This window comes from Symphodus melops (assembly GCF_947650265.1).
Source record: "Symphodus melops genome assembly, chromosome: 7".
NCBI lineage: Eukaryota > Metazoa > Chordata > Actinopteri > Labriformes > Labridae > Symphodus > Symphodus melops.
In genome coordinates, this window is record NC_136697.1 from 4,857,481 (window position 1) to 4,879,767 (window position 22,287).

At 41.0% G+C, this 22,287-nt stretch overlaps 1 protein-coding gene and 1 long non-coding RNA gene across 3 annotated transcripts; one reads left to right on the forward strand and one right to left on the reverse strand.

The window, feature by feature from the left end:
* Positions 1-3,068: 3,068 nt before the first annotated feature.
* On the forward strand, positions 3,069-12,169 carry LOC306827230 (LIM/homeobox protein Lhx8-like). 2 transcript variants are annotated; one of them, XM_079348903.1, is made up of 8 exons: positions 3,069-3,225; positions 5,020-5,184; positions 6,556-6,677; positions 7,688-7,908; positions 9,217-9,320; positions 9,550-9,645; positions 10,733-10,913; positions 11,661-12,169. In XM_079348903.1, the coding sequence occupies exons 1-8, from the start codon at positions 3,199-3,201 to the stop codon at positions 11,735-11,737; spliced, it is 993 nt and encodes a 330-aa protein (XP_079205029.1). In that variant the 5' UTR covers positions 3,069-3,198; the 3' UTR covers positions 11,738-12,169. The 2 variants fall into 2 exon arrangements, with proteins under 2 accessions (XP_079205029.1, XP_079205028.1); XM_079348902.1 differs by lacking the exon at positions 3,069-3,225 and adding an exon at positions 4,458-4,651.
* Positions 12,170-17,882: 5,713 nt separating this feature from the next.
* LOC306827039 lies at positions 17,883-19,898 on the reverse strand. Its single transcript, XR_013779563.1, has 3 exons — positions 19,756-19,898; positions 18,413-18,490; positions 17,883-17,957 (listed from the first exon to the last, which is right to left on the reverse strand). It is a non-coding gene; the product is annotated as an uncharacterized lncRNA (long non-coding RNA).
* Positions 19,899-22,287: the final 2,389 nt, after the last annotated feature.

Here is a 22,287-nt window from a genome sequence, read left to right on the forward strand (position 1 = left end):
AAGAGGATTAGGGAGCGGTGCAGTGGAGAGGTCTGCCACAGGTGAGAGACAATGGGAAAGTCAAAGTGAGATCTGCCGTCTGCCTGCTGGAACAGACTCATTTAAAAAAAAAAAAAAAATGAATGAGGACAAAAATGTCCACATTCATTTACAGTGCAGAAACAACAACACAGAACAGTGTCATTGATTCACTTCAACATTAGTTCAGTATGTTTGTTCGTCTAAGTATCAGAATAATCAGTTTGTCATCACACTCTGTTACTGCTGATTTCAAACTGGGTTCATTATTATTGGTTGTTGCTTGTTTGTGTCCCCATCCATCCATCTCTCTCTTCCTGCTTCTCCCTCTATCCCACTTTAGAACCCCGACAGCAGACAGCAGACAGCTAGACAACATGAGTCTGGTTCTCCTCGAGGTCTCTTCCTCTGAAAGGAACCTTTTTCTTCTTCTTCCCATTGTAACACATGATGGATTAATGTTGGGTCTTTGTAAATAGTTGCTCGTCTCTCAACCAAATGGTCGGGGGTTCGATCCCCAGCTCCTGCATCCACATGTCCGATGTGTCCTTGACCGAGACCAGGAACCCCAAGTTGCTTCTCTGCTTCATCGGCTCAACATTCACACTACACTGTCTGTGTGACCTACAAGCTTAAATCCATTTCAAGCTCCTGGAGTCTTTAAAATTAGTCAAATCAACAATAATATTGAGGATATAAAAACCATGTTAAGTTCTGAAACTTACGTGCTGTACGTGGTGAAACTCTGTAACCTTTACTTCAGATTACAGGAGAGGAAACTGATGGTTTCTAGATTCAAGACTTAGTGTCAAGCTGAGGCAACAACAGAAGTTTGGCTTAATGTTATCGATCTTTCTTCATGGAAAGGATGAATCTGTTTGAGCCTATCACTGATTTGGCATCCCTGAAGCCGTCAGAAAAAAGGCAGATGTTTGAAAACGTCAACAAGAAAATGTCTAATTTTTATAGCTTAGATATAATGACACAGTCAGTATTTGTTTTTTGCGCTTAACTTACACCACGTTGGAGCTAATTCTTTCATTCCTAACAACAGTTTTTCTGTGAAAAGTTAAACTTCTATAAACACACTATGTACAAACATTCAAACAGCTGTACTGATGGGAAGCAAAACGAAACAAAAACAGATTCTCAGCGACTGGAAGACAGCGACTCCACCCTGCTTGCGTGAGCTGGTGTTAGCACGTGTTTTCACGGATTCATTCATCTTGATCATTTTGTGAATGTGTCTTTTAATTGTGTCAACCATCTGAGACTAATTCTTGTTTTAGGTTTGTGAAGCTGTAATACAGACAACAGGATGACAACATTTGTTTCCATATATGGATTGTTGTATTTTCTGTTTTGTTTATGGATAGTATCATTAATAGCTTGGATTTAACACACATGGATGATAAATAATGATGTGTATGCTCTTGTATTCTTCTATTCTCCTTTATATTTTTTATTTTTGTTTGGATTATATTGTCATCAAAATGAGTCGATGAAAATAAATGTTTAAAAATCACATGCTGTTAAACTTTCTCATAGACATGCAGTTAAAAAAGGCTCGGAGGTCTGAGGGATCAGGTTGCCGACATATAAGGCCCAAAGGATTCTGGACCCAGTCTCTTTCCTCTCTCCATTCACAAAGTGCCCTCTGAGACATTTCATTCATGCCTCTTTGACCCCTGGCTCTGGTGAGCCATCGTCTCCACTTAAAGTCTCACTACATAGCCTCTTGCATTAAGAGCGCAGTCGGACCCCACACTTGAATTCATTACTTAACGCACTCAACATTTCACCTCCAGAAATGTAAATAAGGGTAGGACAAAATGTCTTCAAACACTGGGGTTAGTAATATGATACAATAACTTAAAAAGCAAGTCTACCAATTAATATAACGTAAAGGTATACGTAGAGTTTTTAAATATTGTATGACAATAAAATCTCAAGGCTGGAAAGTAAGTTAACCCTGTCTCATGTGACATGAACACTAAAGCTTTCAGGAGTTCAGTGTGTGTGAGTGCTGCTGGCGCTCAGACGGTGTTGGTGTCTGAAATAATATCATTCGGTCCCTAAACTCAACCTGTGCTGTGTTCATGAAGTCCCTGAAGAGCAGGAGTGTAAAGATGAAGAGCACAGATAAGGTCACAGGGCTGAGTGAAGAGAAATGCTTCTCACAGAAGAATGTGGACTGTTGAAGAAGGTTTGATAAAGAACATTAAAACAGTTTTCATAAGTTGTGAGGGCAGGTCAAGGGGGTGACCAGTGGTTGCTTTATATACCAGTCCAGACTGTATCTGACAATTATTACAAGTTTATCTTCTGTTAAGTAGTTTTCCATGGTGTGTCATCAGTGGAGCATGAATATTAAAACACCTTGTAAGGCCTTAGATTCACATCCCGCAGATTGTGAGACAGACGTGCAGCCTTCTGACCCACAATTAGCTGACTCCAAATTATTTCCTGATCGGGTGTTTGTGTTCTCATAGACAGGGCTTTAGACATAATTATTCAAGCAGTGTGGTGGCAGCTATTGAGACTTCCCTTGCATTTCAAATGTATCATTTTGTTTTTGTGTGAATGAATCTGAATGCAGGAATATTTTAGAAAGGTTTCTTTAATGATATTAGTTAAGTTAATATTAGTGCATATAGAAAGGGTAAATAATGTGATTTTTTCATCCACGTGTGTGTGCTGTTTATGTTTATTTATAAGTCAGGGCCCCAGTTTGGCTCCCCTGGTCAGGAAAGTCTAGCTCGCCAGTGAGTCTGACTTCAAGTTTTAGACTTCATGACAGGAGAATGCTGCATTGATTGTTCATTTCTTACATTAATTAAAAGAAAAAAATCTGAAATCTTGAACAGGATCAGATAAAAGAGGAATCTTCACAAAAGGCCAAATGAAAAGCATCCGCACATCGTTGATCCGCAGCAGCAGCGGGCGGGTCCAGGCCTCACTGTGGGCGGCGCGCGGCGCTGCTTTAAGTGACAACAGTCAAAGTTGTTCCTCTCTGACTGGTGACTGGAGAGAGAGAGAGTTATAAAGTTGAGACTTTAAACCGAGTTGAAGCAGGCTGAAGTGCGGTGGACTGCTGACGGAGGCAAACATCTGGCTCTCTGTCCTGTCAGCTCCTGTGGAATAAAAACATCTGGCTGCGCCCACAGATGCTCCGTGAACATGTTTACCTCCGTGTCCAACAGCGTGGTGAGTGAAAACACATCCATACAGGTCTAAGGCGCAAAACTCAAATATATTTCATAAGATTTGACATGGAATCTCCTTCATATCGACAATATTACCTTTAAAACCAACAATGAGACATGCTCTAACTTAAATGTAACTTTACATTTTACATTTCAGAGAACAAGCCGATGTGTCATGTCTCTTGACATCTTTTTCTAAATGTTTCATTTAAAAAAAACCTTTTATATTTGCACCGAAGGCTTTACACACATTAATGATTTAGGCTATTCTAGACAGGAACATTTTAATTGATTATAATATATTTATGGCCTATATGCAGAAGCGATATCCGCTCCAGAGTTTCAATGATTTTTCATATTTTCTCTTTGGGGTGTTAAGCTTCCCCCTCACATACTAAATAGGCCACCATGAAACCTAAGATAACGGGCCTACATGTACAACATTGCACCGATATAATGCAAGTTAATAGATACATTAAAGTCAAATAACTGTGATATTAGAATTATAATTAAAGCCTGTTTCATTTAGAAAAATGGGCCTCTTAAGGAGGGATTAATAAAAATGTTTTATGAGGTATATAAAGTCAGGGCAAATCTTATATGAAAAGGTACTTTTATCTGATTGTGTTCTCTCTTAATAAGAGGCCAGTCCATAACGTCACCCTGCCGTGTTTATAATTTATAGGCTATTCATCAGACCATCCGAAAACATCAAAAGCTTAATTAAAAAATAAATAAATATATATATATATATACACATCTTTTTCACTTAAAGTAGCACATACTGTAAGTGTGAAGTCTGTGGATAGGAGACCAGTTTGAAATAGTGATTTAAAAGTAATTGGTTATTAGTTTGATTTGTGTATGTTTACGAAAACATATAGTTACACTAAGCTCTACAGCATTTAAAAACTTTTTTTTTTTTTTTTTTTAAGTTTAAGCGACTTTAAACTAGTTAATGAGAGTCTGATTTGGCTTCATCTCGGAGACGTTGCCTTGACTACCGGGACATCAAAGCGACCTCTCCTCACCTGATGCCTCGTTAACTGCTCACGTGCGCAGCAGAAATCAATTAGTAAGAATCACGTTCAGCTGCGGACAGTCTCCATTGAACCACAAGTTGAAAACGTTGTTTTATTTGCCTTTTTTTATTTTGTGAATAAAATTAAGTGTAGGCTAAGGCTGACACGTGAATAAACAGAGATGCATGCTGAACGTGTGTTTGGACTGAACTTAGTGTGGGGGGTAATTACTTGAAGTGTGGGGGGTAATTATCGCGGTTGTCATGGATATACAGTATGAGGGGACTTTAGGTCTCTTTGTCGTCATTTGGCTTCATGGAATTCACTGACAGCATGTCGGACGGAGGGAGGCGACCGAAGGAGGCTGTGTTCACTCAGCTGCAGGGGAAAAGTTGTATCGACTCAGTAGGTGTTTTCAACGTCAATGAATTCAGGTGTTTAAAGTGTCAAAAGTGGATAGAACTGAAATTGCACGTAGCTGTTGTGTACAAACACTTTCTACAGCTAAATGCGAAATTAAATGAAGAGAACTTTTTTTTAAATTCACATTTTAAACTCTAATAGTTGAACAATGTTTTCACGAACAGATGTTTCGAGTGCTGTTTACATTTGAGACATTTCTCATTCGGATTGAAGCTTACATTGTGTTCAACTCAAACCGAGGCACTACAATGTGATAAAAACATGTCGTCACCCTGATGGTTTAGAGATAACATTTCTAAAAAATAAATACAAATTGTTCTTTTTTTCTTAATATTTGTTTCCTCTGTCAGGGTTCCTCTGGGCCTGAAGATATTTTCGACGAGGACTGCTACTCTCCGTCCTCCCTGTCCTCCTCCTCCTCCTCCTCCCCCTCCGTCCCCACGGTGGCCTTTCTGCCGGGCCGGACCCTGTGCACCTCCTGCGGCCTGGAGATAGCGGACCGCTACCTCCTCAAGGTAACACTCACTTTAAACTACAACTCTTTAACCCGCTTTCAAAAAAACAGAGACAACAAGAGGAAAGTGATATAAATATTTTTTCTCTTTATTTTAAATCTGAAGGATAAAATGAAGATAATGTGTTTAATTATGTCTCTTTTAAGTCCAATGATTAATTAGTGATTTTACTTTGATATACTTATCTTGTGAGAAACGCAACTATTTATATGAAAAAGGAAATGAGACGATGACAAAATAACTTAATTTATAGTAGATTTCATAGTCTCAAAGTTTGCTTTGTTTGAATTATCCAATTTTAATAAACTTTATTAGACCATCATGTTTCAGCATGTGGCCTTCATCAGATTCATAAAAAAAAACACATTGCAAGCATAATTTAAAAAGTGAAATTTAGATGAATGTAAAAAATATAGATAATAAAATTCATCAGACAGCTTATAAGGCACCTCGGTGGGCAGGTTAGACCAATGAGCTTTTCAAACATTTCACTCTCCAGGTATCCTGTCAGAAAGTGAAGTTGTGCCAGAAAATATTTTGTTCTTCAGTGACGTATCCTGAACCTCACCTTTAGAAAAGTCCAATCATGTGATTCTTTTGACTTTTATTAACAGTGTAAAAATATAATTAAGCAGACTGTATGAAAATCTTGACGCCTCACTAAAAAAATTCTCTTAAACTCCATTTAACAGTGGTTCAATATATGTGTGGCTCACACGTTGACATCTTGGCCAGATGAACTTTACACAGGGCACATATCTGATGATCTGCACTACAGAGCGTGCAGCCTCTGGCACACCTTTGGACAGTTCACATCATGCATGATGCCAGCTTGAAGCCAAATCTGAGCCTCGTGCGTGTGCTGTGTGGGTGGGCGACCCTGTACCTACTGTATGTGATATCCATCCTCAAACTGTGAAAGTTAAAACTCTTATTAGATCTATAATCCACGAGTGACACTAGAGACAATCTGATGTCTTTATGCTCTTTCAGTCAATTTTCCCTTTTCTTTATTTAAAGTGAAAATGGCCTTGAAAGTTCTTTGTTCTGTCAGGAAACGTTTGGGCCTTTTAATTGAAAACGCAATCAAAGTTCAGAATTATGCAATTTACAGTAAGGATGATTGATTCCTGTTAGGGTAAGCATTAATGCAGGTTTTAAATATAAATAAGTTTTTAAGTATTGATAAATCTCAACATGTTCTGCGGTCTTATCTTTGTTTTTTTGAGACTGTGTACTTTTTTCACTGATGATAAAAATAATGTTACACTGAACTGTAATACATCTCACTGATGTGTTTGTTTAAAAGCAACAGTGAGCGGATCCTTTTCTCTCCAAAGTGAAAACGTTCCTCTCGTTTGTCGACGTCAGGTGAACGACTTGTGCTGGCACGTGCGCTGCCTCTCGTGCAGTGTGTGTAAAACATCTCTAGGGCGACATGTGAGCTGCTACATCAAGGAGAAACAAGTGTTCTGCAAACTCGACTACTTCAGGTAAGTGAGACACATGTTCATCTTCAGTCTTGTTAAAACATATACCTGTTAAAACAAGAGAACGCTGATCTAATGAGACTGCAGTGGTCTTTAATGTGATGTGTGTGTTGTTCTTTTCTGGGGCATTTTAGCCTTAATGAGGCAGGACAGATGAAAAGTGAAGGAGAACGGCTAAAGGCCAAATAGATCCCATAGAGGCAAGGCCGTAGGTTTGGATTCAACATTGGGGGGGGGGACATTTTCAGCAGGGGGTCTGGGGTCCCCCCCTTCATTTCCTGCATTCTGGTAAATAAAAAATGCAATCATTTGTGCTTTATGGCAGAAACTTCTTTATCGTTTACCCCCGTCTTTACAAGGGCACCAAACATAACTGCTAGGTTGAATGGAGCCTCTGTGTGTTGCATTTTTTCATATTAAAGTTTTTATTTTTAAGAGGTCAGTGTTTAGTAAATACAAAAAAATGGTATAAAAAGTTTTTGCGCCCTGCAGCACTCTTGTTCTTTCTCCCTGATTCTGCCTCCTATGTTGTCTGCTGCGCACCTGAAAGTCATTTAAACTCAGAGTTTAAAGTTAAACACAAGCTTTATTCAATATTATAATACCCCCTCAAGATTAAACAAAGAAAAACTAAAACATACACACATTCACAAAGTGCCCTCTGTGAAACACAAGGGGCTGGAGACCCAAAAAGAACAAATGATGGGAAGGTGGGGAGCTGGCTCCTCTACATACCCCTCCTCCACTGGGCTAATTGAAGGAGCCATGTAAGAGTCAGCAGTCCAGCTCGTCTGTACTGTTTTGAAAAAGTCTTTCCTCATATTTGACTGACCGGTAAAATCTCGATTAGTAAATCTGTGAAACTAAAGACAGAAAGATCACCAGGAAGCCTGAAGTGTTGCTCATGACTTGGTCCGACACTCTCCTTTAGAGACCGATAATTTGACTTCATTAGAATATCTTGGGACATATGATGAATCAAATGAACCTCTGTGTCTCACATCTGTCCACAGGAGGTACGGGACGCGCTGTGCCCGCTGTGGACGTAACATCCATTCCAGTGACTGGGTGCGTCGGGCCCGAGGCAGCACCTTCCACCTGGCCTGTTTCTCCTGCACGTCGTGTAAGCGCCAGCTTTCCACTGGGGAGGAGTGTGGGCTTCTAGAGAACAGGGTCTTCTGCAGACCCCACTACGACATCATGATGGACAATATCAAACGGGCGAAGGAAACCGGTGAGTTAATGCATGGGACTGATGATTGGAGACTGGACGGATAACGATGGTCGGGTTGAATGAAAGGGGGAAAAAATCAAAAACTGTTGACACAATTCAAATAGAATAGAGAAGCATTCACCTTGAATCCATTAAAACAAGTTCAAACATATTAGACACTCTATAAACTGTTCACCCTGAAATGAGGGAAACTCTGGGTTTTTAAGTTTCTGTGAGGTTGGTCCCTCAGACCTGACAAACGGGTAACTTTAGCTCTGAGTCTGTTACTATGGTTACTGAGGCCCCGTCCACACGTAGCCAGGTATCTCTCATCCACATGAAAATGCAGATTAACGGCATCAAAAACGAAGCTTTTAAAAACCTCAGACCAAAAAAGATTCGCGACTTCTCCGTTTATGCGTTTGCATGTGGACGGCAATAACTGTGGTTTTGTGTTTCAAAACGTCACTGCCTGCAACAAAATATGTTCTGACGTCACATAGACGACCTGTGTTTACAGTCGGAAACAGTGTGAATGTGCTTAAAAACACACTTCTGCGGTTACGTGTGTACGTAAGTTTTTTTTCTAGACGGAGGGGACAGGATATTAGTTTTTATAAAAACCTGGCAACGTGTGGACAAGGCCTGAGTCTAACCTGGTCTGGAGAAACCTGAGTTACTCTCCTTCTCCGCCGTCCTTTTAAATGCTGTTTCATGTCCTCATTCCCTCATTCAGGCCATATCGTGGTTTGGTTTGTCTGAATAAAAATCCCGGTCATTTTACAGTAATCACAAACAACACATGAACAAAGAAAAATCAAACAGAAACCAAATAAACCGAACATCCAGGGTTAAATATTTCTAATGATGGAAGGACGTTTATGTGTCAGTCTATGTACTTTACATTCAGTCATAAATCATCCACTGCTCCTGTTTATCACTCAACACTTTTTATCCTACTGTTCAGTTGATTGGTCTTTTTTCTCCAGAGTACAAATGTGTTTTTATTTCTTATACTTTGCACAGCAGTGGAGTCAGTCTGGTCATTTCCCTCTGAGCTGTTGTCAGTTAGGTCTTGGACATGCACATGATTGTTGATAAAATAAGTTACATATTCTTGCATCCCGTTTGTAATTTTATTGAGTTCTTCTTTCACACAGGTGATGCAAAAATGCCAAACGGTAGATAAATCAGACTCATATTGTGTACTAATAAAGCTGCAGTTTTTACATCTCTGATGTTACCAAAGCTCGGTGTAGAAGCTGCACACCTCCTTCAAACTGGCTCTGTGAGATCCATAACCCTGTGTCGTGTTTTATTTTCTTATAGAGCAACCAAGAGACGAGGACGAGGTGGAAGACAAAGAAGAGTCCAGCAGCACGTCCAGACCCGCCAAGAGGGCCAGGACCAGCTTCACTGTAGATCAGTTACAGGTACTGCAAACCACAGGCTGGGAGAAGTCATGTTAAAACCTGTGTGCGCTATAGCAGCTTATTTTTGAGGTTTTCTGCCCCCTAGTGTCAGTGGCAGGAAGTACGTTGTATTTAAATACTGTAGAGATCGTTCTCTGTGCAGTTCGCTCTTGTGTATTATTATATCAGAATTAAACAATAAGTCAGAGAAATGTAACCCTGTCCCCCTCTGTCATCTCTACATGTGTAGGTAATGCAAACTCAGTTTGCTAAAGACAACAACCCAGATGCCCAAACTCTCCAGAAACTGGCAGAGAGGACCGGTCTGAGCCGCAGGGTCATTCAGGTGAGTCACTGCAAGAGCGCTGTGATCAACCCCTGATAAGGTGACTTGATGCGTCCAAAAGTGTCAGTGAACATATTCAGATGTGTCTGTGGTTTTACAGGAGAGCGGCATCTAACCTCCTATTAGTTAAGTTTAAGTATTTGATTCATTTGCTTTCAGATTTGTATTAACAGCTGTAGCTCTACAATTCTTAAATGTTTACAAAGAAAGTCGACACGGTGTCTGTCTCCTTCGGCCTGTCACTCGTGTCTAAGCCTCTCCCAGTGAGGAGTTAGAAAAGACGCCAGGAACAGATGTAAGGACAGAGGAGGCAAAATGAGCCAAGTCCCTCGTTCCGCAGCGTCAATTTGATTGATGACGAGCTGCACAGCTGATTCACCCAACATCTGTTAGGTTTAATATTTATTCAGATGGATGGATGGCTGTAGTACGATTTTGTTTATTGAACCTGTGATGGCCTATAATCAGGTGAACAGCTGAGTTGTTTAATCTTCCTTAGAAATCTACTTATGTAAGATCAGTGTTGTGTTTGATAAATGAGGCTTTTTATTTGACTTTATTGACACTTTTATTAACCCAGCACTGAGCTGCATGAGTTTATATTTATTTAAAGGTTCAATAAAAAGGCAACGACGGACAAACTGTTATGTCTGATGCAGGTAGGTGCCGTGAGAAGAAACTGAAAAGACGTCATGAAAAGTAAATCTATCGTCCACCGTCTCGGCCTCCTCTCTCCTCAATGCCTTCAAATAAAATAAAAAAACTTTGTCCCTGGGGAGCAATTCACCGGCACACAGAGCAGTAAATGAAGAACAGTGCAGCTATACTAAAACTTAACCAAAGATAAAGTGTCAACAAAAGAATGTGTGAAAATACAAAAAGGAGGTATAAGTGGACTGTGATGTCGTGTGTGTTGAGGCACATTTGATGAAGCTGGTGAACAATTTCCAGGTCAGTCGAGGATGATTTAAAGAAATGTAATCAGTAGAACCCAGACTCTCCCTTTGTGCTCGACGTCCGGCTGATTGAGATAGGTTAGCGTTGAAGAGCATGGATAATATTAACAACCTGTTCTCCCTTCATCCAGGTGTGGTTTCAAAACTGCAGAGCTCGTCAAAAGAAATACATCAGCCCACATCCCGCCTCTTCAGCCATGATGACATCACTCGCTCCCGGTCAGCTGACACCGCCGATGATGGAAGATCTGCAATACACAACCTTTATTTCCCCGGACACGCCGCTGCTCACCACTCTGACTTACATGGACGGTAAGAAACATGTTCAGCTGGAGAGCCATGCTTCAGATACGGACGGCCCAGTGAGAGCACTGATGAAGACGCTCTTCTTATCTTCGCACAGCTCTAACACACTGCTGGACTAAGAAATCAGGGACAGTAGTTGTGTACAGGGGTAACTCTTCTGTACTTCTACTTTCAACAGTCAAGTCCTGAAGACTGAGCACTCCCACTCTTTGTGGTTTATCGCTTCAATATTTTAATTTTCCATCCATACCAGAGTTTGAAATATAATAGCAAATTTTCTTAAAACAAAAAACAAAGGAGTGAATAGCTACATCCTGTAACAGCCTAACTATGGATAACACGCATCCATCATAAAATCAAAATGGATGTTTTAAAAAAAAAAAAAAAAAAAAAAAAAAAAAAAAAGTGACCCATGGTTTGTGTGGCCATGAGGACAATGACTAACCAGACAAATATTGTTTTCTATGTTTTTGTACCAGGCTGCGCTGCTTTCATTTTATCAACAGTGGAAGTTGTTGCTTGGTTGTAAACTACTTTTCACAATGCATTGTGGGATACAATGCGTGGACTGTATAGGGTTTGATTATGGTGTGATTTTGGACAGCGCTATCATCATAGCTGTAAATAAAGGATATGATTGTCTTAACAGAAGTTTGTTTAAAAAAAACAAAAGAAGTCATTCATGTTACAGAAAATACTCTTTGAATATATAATCATTTTAATGTACGTTACTGTTTTTATTTTTCTCCACAGTTCAAAATCCAGACCAGCTCCTGCTGCAGCCGCTCATATCTCATTCGTTGACACAGCTGCCAGCCAGCCATGCCTGAGCCCAGCCGGCCTCATGAAGACTTCGAAGAGCAAACCCAAACTCTTCACGGAAAGAAATCAAAAGATTGAATGACTTTGATTCACTTTATTTCCAGGAAGGTCAAAACACTTACTTAAAACAGCTTTTCTTTTTTTATTTTAAAGTGTAAGAAATACAATGAATGAACCTGTTGAGTTACGGATATCAAACTGAGAGTCCAACGTGTGTATATGAGAAGACCTTCAGTTCTTATCTATGTTGTTTATTTGTCTTTAATTTATTTGAAAAATTTAATACAAGAAGGCACTTTGTCAAGAAAAAAAAATGAAGATGTTTTCAGTTGGATCCTATTTAAAGTTTGTTTTCTGGGGTAACAGAAATCAGTATTGTGTCTTTTGTGTGAAGTCACTTTCAGAAAATGCTGCAATAAAATCGACCAGCTCCACCGCCACAGGCCAAGTCTGTCCTTAACATTTAGATCACAATACATTTCCCAGGATGCCTTTCTGTCGAGTAGGAGTTTAGGATGGATTAAAGATGTGTTCCTTTATTGAGTAATATCTGAGTTAATATATGAGCTATGCTTTGACTGTACACTGGAAATACATATAGTCTGTCACGTTTGATAATTGACTGACTGGAGATGTCTTTAGTTTTGTGCCTTTATTAGAGGGATAGAGACTGAAACCAGGGAGAGAGAGTGAGGATCAATATGTCTTTAAGTTATTGTGCTTCCTCGAGTATTGCTCCTCAAACATGGAGTTATGAACAAACAACAGCTTCTTTTACCGAAGCGTGAACCTTGAATGTTTGGTGGCACATTTCTTAAGTGTTCATGAAACAGTTTATAACAGACACTGCTGTAAGATAATCTGACCATCAGCTTGACTGTAGATATCTTTACAAGTAGCCGTCTCACCACATCCGCTTCAATTTTAGTGAAGTGGCGACGATTAGCCTTTGTCAATGTTTTGGAGGACAGTTTTTCAGTGAAAATGAAAGCTGAATCAAGTTTTAGGTTAATCTGATTGACATTACATCCATAACTATGTAACATCCATGCATCGAAAATATATTTTTAGAACCAATCTTAGACAAAAACAGGAAAGTCCTGTGCTTTCTTACGAGAACAGAGAATTAATATGAGACAACACTAAAATGTGTTAAAGGCATTCGATTTTTACGGCCAGGTGAAAGGAGCTGTTACACTTTCTGGCTGTCCTCGCTTAATGCAGCGAAGTCTCTGGATGGATGGATAGATAGATGGATGCATGCTTTATTGAACCCGGGGGAAATTCAAGTAAAGAGAGGTCTTCTCCCTGCATTTTTCCTTGTGTAGTCCCTGAATGAAGGGGAGAGAATCCCCAATAATAATCAGAGCCATAATCACCATGTGCTGCAATGTGGAGTTAAAATAATGAATGAATGATGCCTTTATGATAAAGATGTTGAGAGAAAGCATAAAGATTCCCCTTTTTAGTTCTTATAAATGTCTGACCTCACTCTTGTGTTACGGAGTGACAGCCTTTTTAAAGATGACGGAGGCTCAATTGTCCTTTGTGAGCGTTACTGCTCTTTTTTTATTTAAGGCAAAACTAGCCGCACTCGCGGTACATCTCAGAAGTGTTTTTTTTTACCAATGAAGAAGCGTCACACACAACTTCACAAAAGACTTCTAACAGTATAACAAATCTTGAGTGACAAGATTTCAAAATAAAGTGCAATCCCATTACATTCTATTAAATCACCAACTGTAAATTATATCTCATAACAGTACAATGAAAATAAGTCACAACATCCTCCCGCCCAATGAACAGCCGTTCATCATCAGCCCTGGATTGGCCTTGCATTAACATACCTCTAGGGGATAATAACTGAACAGGCCTCCTTAATAAACCACCTGTAGCAGTGCAAACATTGCAGGAATGAATGAGACTATTCCTGCCTGGAAAAACTTTTGCAGTTCTGCCCATTTTCCAAACCTGTCTGGGTGCATTGTCCTCTGCAATGAGAACAACATCTCCTACTTTCAGAACAGTTGCAGTAGGAGTCTCAACCTTGTGGGCTGATATCAAGTTCATCAGATAGTCTCTGCACCAGCTGTTCCAAAAGCTGTCTCTGCCGGTATTTCCACCTTCTGCTCAGCTCTCTGGCATTTGCTGTGGGTACCTGAGCTGGGCAAGGAACAGTTTTTGGTGGCAAGGTAGTGAGACGTTTACCAACCAGGAAATGAGAAGGGGTAAGAGGCTGGGGCTCTAACACATCACTGTGTACATAAGACAGAGGCCTTGAATTCAGCACTGCCTCAACCTCAGTAAGTACGGTTGTGAGCTCCTCAAAACTCAATGACGCTTTCCCCAGTACCTTCTTTAAGCATGTTTTAAGCATGCCCCCCTGCTTGACCCATGCAGTAATTCTTAACACAGTATTAAGTCTGCTGTTCTTATCTAAATCCAACAGAGGTTCAGTTTGTTCAGTGCTATTTACATTTCAATTCATCATTAACCTCATTCAACACACAGTCATTATTATTGTCCAGCTCACTTTCAGATGCCGATGGTGAAGTGGTTCCACTCCACCACAGCTGGCTCTCAATGAGGATCTGCGCGTGCTGACCTTGTGTGGGCAAGTCAGCAGGGTTAATCTTACCAGCACAGTGGGACCACGACTCCGGGTTTGTCAGCCCTTGTATTTCCGTCACTCTGTTGGCCACGAATGGCTTCCATCGCTGCGCTGAGCTGCAGATCCAGTGAAGAGTGATCATCGAGTCCGTCCACATGTTGAGCTGATTCATCTCCATGTTCAATGGTTTAAGAAGGCTGTGTTCCAATCTTGCTTCTATGAGCGCGCCCATAAGCTCCAAGCGAGGCAACGTCATTTTCTTCAATGGTGCGACCCGCGACCTGGAGGCCACCAAACTAGTCACAGTCTCTCCTTGTTTGTTTTGTCCAGTGATTTTCCACAGCACTGTATGCCCTTTCACTTGCATCGCAGTAGACGTGTAATCGCACATCGTGTGACTCCGGCTGGATCTCGATGTGGTACCATCTAGGAAAAGTTACCAGGTGAAGCAGTAGCAGCTCCAAACACCACTGTTCCCATTTTTCAGTCAAATCAGTGGGTAATTGTTCATCCCAACTGAGCCATCTCTCCCACATTTGTTGGAAAGGGCACTTCACTCTGATGGTAAAGGGCGTGAGAAACCCAATGGGGTCAAAGATACGAGCAGATGTCCGTAGTACACTTCTCTTTGTGTTTTCCTTGTCCCTCAGAATGTTCATTAGGCCCCTTTGATCAAACACAAAGTCGTCTTTCTCTGGTCTCCAAACAAGTCTCAACACCTTGAGCACATTTCAATTGGGTAACCCATTTGCAGAGGTTCATGCCGGCTTGGGACAGAATGTGCTTTGCTGCGGTGGTCTCATGTAGCGCTTCTTTCACAGTAGGTGAGCTTGAAAGGAAGTCATCTACATACAGAGCGTCACTGAGTGTCTGTACTACCTCTGGTTGTTCCGTTTGAAACTGTTTGAGATGCTTTCTATTGGTGGCAGCGAGCAGGAATGGGCTAGGAGACACTCCAAAAACAACTCTGTTCATCCTCAGGACACGTACTTCATTTTTGCAGTCCTTGGACAGAGGTCTGTACAGCAACAGGAACCTCACAGCGTCTTTGTCCTTTTCTGCAAGGGCAATCTGCAGAAAAGCCTTCGCTATGTCAGCATTGAACGCCGTCTCATGCAATCTGAACTTGATGAGCACATCGAGCAGGTTTGGGTTGAGGTTAGGCCCCGTGTACAAACAGTCATTGAGGGATGGCTTCAGTCAAACTGATGTGCATGCAAGTGGTGTCTGCTACATTGGAGGTAGTCACTGGACCCTGTAAAGCCCATCCAAAAATACTTTCCACTGCCACAAGTGAGTTTGTTAACTTTTGGACTTTACCAGTAACTGCTTGCCAGTAGTAGTCTGCTCCTATTAACACCTGCAACTCTTGGTCATTGGCGCCCTCCAGACATTTCTGTGAATGTAACTACGCTGGCTGCCCCAATCAAGCAGACAGCGAGTTATCTTTCTCTCCTTTGGGCCTACTGTCCATGTCTTAACTGTCTGAAGCAGTACTGTGTTTTGAGTATTTCGCTCAACCTTTACAGGACTAGTTACTGATGACAGCACAGCATCTGTGTTTCCACTACTATCAACATCAGTATCAATATCTGGCTTTGCTTCAGACTGCTCACAAACTGACAAGTGATGTTTAAGGTTGCACAAGCTGCACAAAACCTTCATTCTGCAATATTTTACTATAGGTTTTGGGCCTAAGCAGACATAACACCGCCCAAGTTTTTTCAGTTTATCCTCGCGTGCACTTGCTGTCCTCTGGTTTGTGGTTACTGCTGTCACAATACACACAGGTCTTGAGCACAGTGCTGGAGGTGTACAAGGCAGTCACTGATGGAATGCTCACCTTTCTAGGTTTGTCCAAGGCGTAGGATGACTTACCCACATACTTGTGTTGTAGGCTTGGGTCCTTTGAGGCTTGGGCTGCTCTGGTGAGCTGCATTGCCTGTTCTCTGCTTTGCACCAGCTTTGGCACATTCCATTCAATGGTTGAGCTTTGTTGGCGGCTGTATTCAAGTGCTATGTTTTCAGGAATCAGTTGTAGTAGCACTGGACACAAGAGGCAGCCATATGTGTCACTCTGCACTTCCAGTGACTCCAAACCTGATTATCTGAATCTTGCATTCGTCATACAGGTGCCTTAAAGCAGCCACATCAGGCGATCTTTTGACTGATGTCAAGGTCAATAGTTTGGACATATTGGCACTTATTACAATGTCCTTTCTCCCAAAATTATTCTCAAGCAACTGTATTGCAGCATCGTAGTTAGCGTCTGTCACTGTACGCCCTACAATAGTTCTAGCAGCTGCACCGGTCACGTATCTGAGATAGGTAAACTTCTCTGTCTTGCATAATGCATCATTTTGTGAATATCTGTTTCATAATGTGTAAATTTGTAGGTAACAGGAGGATTAAGTTATTTAAAATGTGCAAAATAATCTTTTTATTTCCATGTTGAACTTGTTATCACACTACAGAGGTAATTGTAACCTGAACAGCGATCTCACATCATATTTTGAGTCGTTACTCCTGAACAAATCCAGACTTAATGAAGGTCTCTGCATTGCGAAGTGTTGCTTTACATAAACCCAGACTACATGATGATAATGTAAACAGATTATGTTTCCTCTTTATCAATCCGGCTTGCTGTAATGTGCAAACCTGACTTAGTTTTGTTCCTTCATACTGCCATCCCCCTCTGATCTGCTGCACCTGTCGTTTCCCTTTTCTTTCACTGTTTGCTCAACAATGTCAGTAAAAAAGTCACGTTTGTGATGAAAGACTGTTTTTGATTCTGCATGTTGCAGCAGGTTAATAATAACAGGTCAGAGTTCATTGAGCAGGATGACCTTTAAATAAATACCAACATAGTGAGCTTGTAAAAAAGTGAACAGTTGTGTTTGGAACGCTGCTTTTGTTTCAACTTGAGGTCGTTGTTTTTTTCTGACTGTGTTATAAGGAGAAAACATTGGTGTGACAACTTAAACAATGAATAATAAAGGGTATGAGGTGGATATTATTTAGTGTTTACATACCAAGACGTGTGTGTGTGTGTGATATTGTGACAGGACAATAAGGAGGGAATCAATACAAACTCCAAACTGCATTTGTACTTTTCTTATTCCTCCTCAGTGTCTTTATTTCATTCAAGCTGACATTAAGTAAATGAAACGAAAATACAAAAAACATAAAATAAGAGCATTACACGGTACATTAATTACATATTCACAACAAACTCACAACGCTGATAATTAAACATAAATCAACAAACTCAATCCTCAATATCTCAACCAGCAACAGAGGCCTCTCCTGCAGCAGCCAATGGCCCCGCAGCAGCCACAGCAAAATCTCTTCCTTGTAGCAAGCTTCTGTTTGTTGTAGAAATATGGCATCTGTAAGAAAGATAAAAGACATGAGGAAAGTGTTCATCTCCAGCATCATCACTCACTCAGTTTATTCTCTCTGCTGGCACTCATCAAACCACACAAGGACACTGGTATGTGATTATGTCCTGATAATGAGTTTCATTCATTCAGTTCATGTACCATCAATGAGTCCACTGGGATCTCTGGAGGTTCAGCCACTTGATTCTCATTGTTTATTGGCTCCTCCAGGTCAACCTGTTAAAGATGAAAAGACAATTTATCACGTTACAGGTGGGACTAAGTATTCACACAGGTACCAATCCGTCCCAGCAGGGGGAGCCACCACACAGCTTCTTTTTTTTCCATCACAGAGGTCGTCAACAGGATGCATCAAATTAACTTTTCCATGTCAAGGAAACATTGTAACAAAAACCTAAATGCAGTAGGAGAGGGAGCAATAGTAACAATCATAAGAAACAAATAAATCACATCTCCTCATTCGATCCATCAGGAATGAGAGTACCCAGAGACTGGATCCAATTTGTCTCTCTATAAAGAAGGATCTTCATATCAAAGACTGAAACTCACGTTTGTTTTTCATTAAAAGTAGACATTTAAAACATACCAAAATACAAATTTGAAGTAAAAGTGTACCTGTATCTGATAATGTCATGAAGATTAGTTTCATTCATTCAGTTAACTTAATGTACCTTGTTTGAGTCCTCTGAGATCTCTGGAAGTTCAGCCACTGGATTGTCTTTGCTCATTGGTTCCTCCACTTCTTGAACCTGTTAAAGAAGACACCAAATGATATTATGTCTGTTGACAATTCATGACAAATAAAAGCAAAGAGAAGAAGAAAATTAAAACCGCAAGCGGTGATGAAGGGCCCGAAGCATCCCATGCTTGTCGACGTGTGTTGCAACCGCAAGATTGCGACCGCTGGAGTGCAACCACAACACGTGGCCAAGCAGCAGGCCTTACAGTTTTATTTTTTGTAAAAGTCAAGGTTTGACGGCACGCCGTGGCCACGCCCTATGATGTAGCACAACGGGAGATGTTCAACTTGTCTAGAACACACAGACATTGACTTTGTGATGATCTGATGAACAAGGTATGCTCCAATAGGAAGCTTGAAAATGTAAAATTGGGTCATTTTTTATATATTAAAAAAATATGGCGGACTTGCTGTTGGGTTTTGGTTATAGGTGTAAGACAATTTTTTGTAGGTCCTGACATGGTCAACATAGAAAAACATTGTCATGCATGTCGGAGAAGAAAACCTCGAGGGGGAGGCCTTTCGGAAAGGTAAAAAAAGGGATAAGACGAGACATCAAAATTTGATGGTACGCTGCGGCCACGCCCTTTACCGAAATAACGTGCAGAGCACAACAGGAGATCTTAAACATGTCGAGAACAGACAGACACTGACACACAATGAGCGGATAAATGCTTTTGTAGGAGTTCGTTCAAATAGGTAACTAGGAAAAAGGAATTTCAGCCATTTTTCTTGCTTTCATAAAAATATGGCGGACTTCCTCTTTCGTTATGACAATGGGTGTAAGAGGATTTTATGTTTTTTTGACGAAATTACATGCAGAGCACAATGGGAGATCTTCAACATGGTAAGACAGAGACACTGACTTTTTGTAAATCAGATAAACGCTATTGTTGGAGTTCGTTCAAATAGCTAACCTGTGAAACGTGAATTTGAGCCTTTCAAAAAAGATATGGTTTTGACTATGGGTGTAAGAGGATTTGATGTGAGACCTCATATGCTTAATGTGAATAAAAAATCATGCATGTAGGCCAAAAAAACCTCTATGGGGAGGCCTTTTTGAAAATTGCAAGGGGGCGCCACTGAGCCAATTTGCAAATTTTTTTCACGGAAATATGAAAATATCAAATTTTTCGCCAGACCTGATGACCTTGAAAGTGTTGGTGAGTTTTCATTCACGTTCAAGCTGTCAAAAATGGCTCCAAAGACACAGACCGAAAAAAAAAAGAATAGTAAGGGATACAATAGGGTCCTTCGCACCTAACAAGTTCTTACCTCAGTTAATGGTACAGCAGAGTTCTGCTCAACATAAAGAAATGTGAGCATAGTGGCCACAACGACTAAAACACTGAATGTCTTCATCTTGGTTTGATCTGTTCTTTGATTCTTTGGCTCGGTTTGCGACTCCTGTTGACGTTCTCAAGTTCTTCTTCTGTCTGATAGTCAACGTGGGAATCTGCTGATATTTATACTCATCAGGTTTCGTTATCACCAATGCTTATCACTCTCTGAGGGAAGAATGAGAACATAGATACGACTGCACCAATTCGTGGAATGGACCATACAGTAGGACATTGTTGTTGGGTTGTCCATTTGTGATAAATATTAATAATTAATACACTTCCTGCTCCGCCAGGTAGGCACATCCACATCACCCTGACTCATCACCAACACCGGAGCCCCTCAAGGCTGTGTGCTAAGCCCCTTCCTCTATACCCTGTACACCAACGACTGCACCAGCCCCTCTCCCACCACCACCTACCTTAAATACTCTGACCACACCATCCTCTCCCTCCTATCAGATAATGACTCTACCACAGACTACCATTACACTGTCACACACTTTTCACACTGGTGTAAGCATAACTTCCTCCACCTCAACGTAAACAAAACAAAAGAAATAATAATAGGCACCCTATCACCCGAGCCCCCCACCCTCATCAACAACGACACAGTTGAAACTGTTGACAGCTTTAGATACCTCGGACTCACACTAGACAACAAACTCACCTTCGACCAGCACACAACGGACATTCAAAAAAGGAGCCACCAAACACTGCACGCCATCCAGAAACTCAAAGGACTCTATGTCGCCCCCCATCTCCTCCTCCTGTTATACCAAAGCATCGTCCAGCCCATCCTGCTCTACTGTTCTTCCTGCTTCTTTAACCTACTCACAGTCAAAAACTGAGCCAAACTCACCCGTGTCACAAACTTTGCAGCCAAACTAATCGTCTCCCCACTCCCACCCTGTCAGAACTCAACTCAAAGGCCATCATACGCATCGCTCACACAATAGCACTGGACATCACCCACCCTCTCAACTGCCACCTCTCCATCATGCCCTCCGGACGCAGGTACAGGTCCCTGTTGTGCAGGAGGGCGCAATACGGAAAAAGCCTGGTGCCTGCAGTCATTTCAGCCCTCAATAAAAATCCACATCAATCCCCGATCCCCCCATAACCATATGCACTGTATGTCCTGTTGTCCCACATGTATGTTCCTGTGTTCAGCCTCTGTCGGCGTGCAGCCCTTAAAACTGTGCTATGTTGGTGAAAAAGAATTTCTCCTCGGGGACAATAAAATCAAAAGTCTCAAGTCTTTTGCAGCAGTCTTTCATCTTTTCAGAAAGGCACCGTTGACGTCACCAACACTCTTTTCCAAATGTTTAATATTTCCCATATTTTTGTCGACTGTGGAACGCGTCTTGTACCCACATCCTGCATCTTTCCCTGTGTATGCTGGGGTCAGTAAAACGGATTTCAACAGATTGTTGTAATAGCGACAGGATGGATGTGCAGCGCTTTTCTCCTCAGCGCAAAACGCTTCATACGAGAGCTCTCGAGCGCACAGTCAGCACTTTTCTACCCAGACAAACAATGCTCGGTGGACATGGGGTCTAAAAAGGAAACCTTGGTTGTTACAGAAGAGCTTTGTAGCTTTTATGTGTTAAGTTGATAATGTGACTTTGCAACAACAACTGACAAATAACAATATCAAGACAGTTGTGGACATTTTAAGGCGTCAGACATGCTGAAGATATTGTATGTTGAGGCCTACGATGAAGAGCTCCAGATTGTTGCTCAGTCATACAGTGGTATGTGAAAACAGTTATAACAGCATCTGAAGTCCAAACTGATATTCAGCATTCAAGAAACCTGGCCTCATTTTTCAATGGATTTATACTTTATTTATGCTGCCAGGGGGAATTCGGTTGACCTCATTAGGATTTTATTATCTTTATTATCTTTCAGGTTTGATGGAGGTGAAAACCAGGGCAGAGGTTTTGTACGTTTATAATATCAATCCAATCCAATCCAATCCACTTTGTTTATATAGCACATTTAAACAACAAAGAAATGTCTCCAAAGTGCTGTACATATGATAATAAAAACAGTTAAACAAAAATTTCCAAGACGATTCCATAAACAAAACAATAAAATCAGATTGGAACGTGATGATAAATAACTTATACAACACTTGTAAATGGAAAAAACTGTTTTTCATCTTATCTGTCTGTTTACAGCGAGCAATATTCTTTCTCCCAGGATGCTGCTGTGCTGATTATCCACAGTCACCTGACAATACCTCCTTCCAATCAGGGGTCAATTTAAGGTGCAGGATTTCTGCTCTCTCCCTCTGATGTTTCCGCCCCACATTCCCCACCACAGCATCCACCTGTAAGCTCTGACTGGGCGTTTCAGATATCCTCCCGTCACTCCTCTGCAAAGGAAAAACAAACATTCACAACAAGAGTGTGTCTCTGCACACAAAGACAAAAATATCAACACCTCATCAATGTAGCAG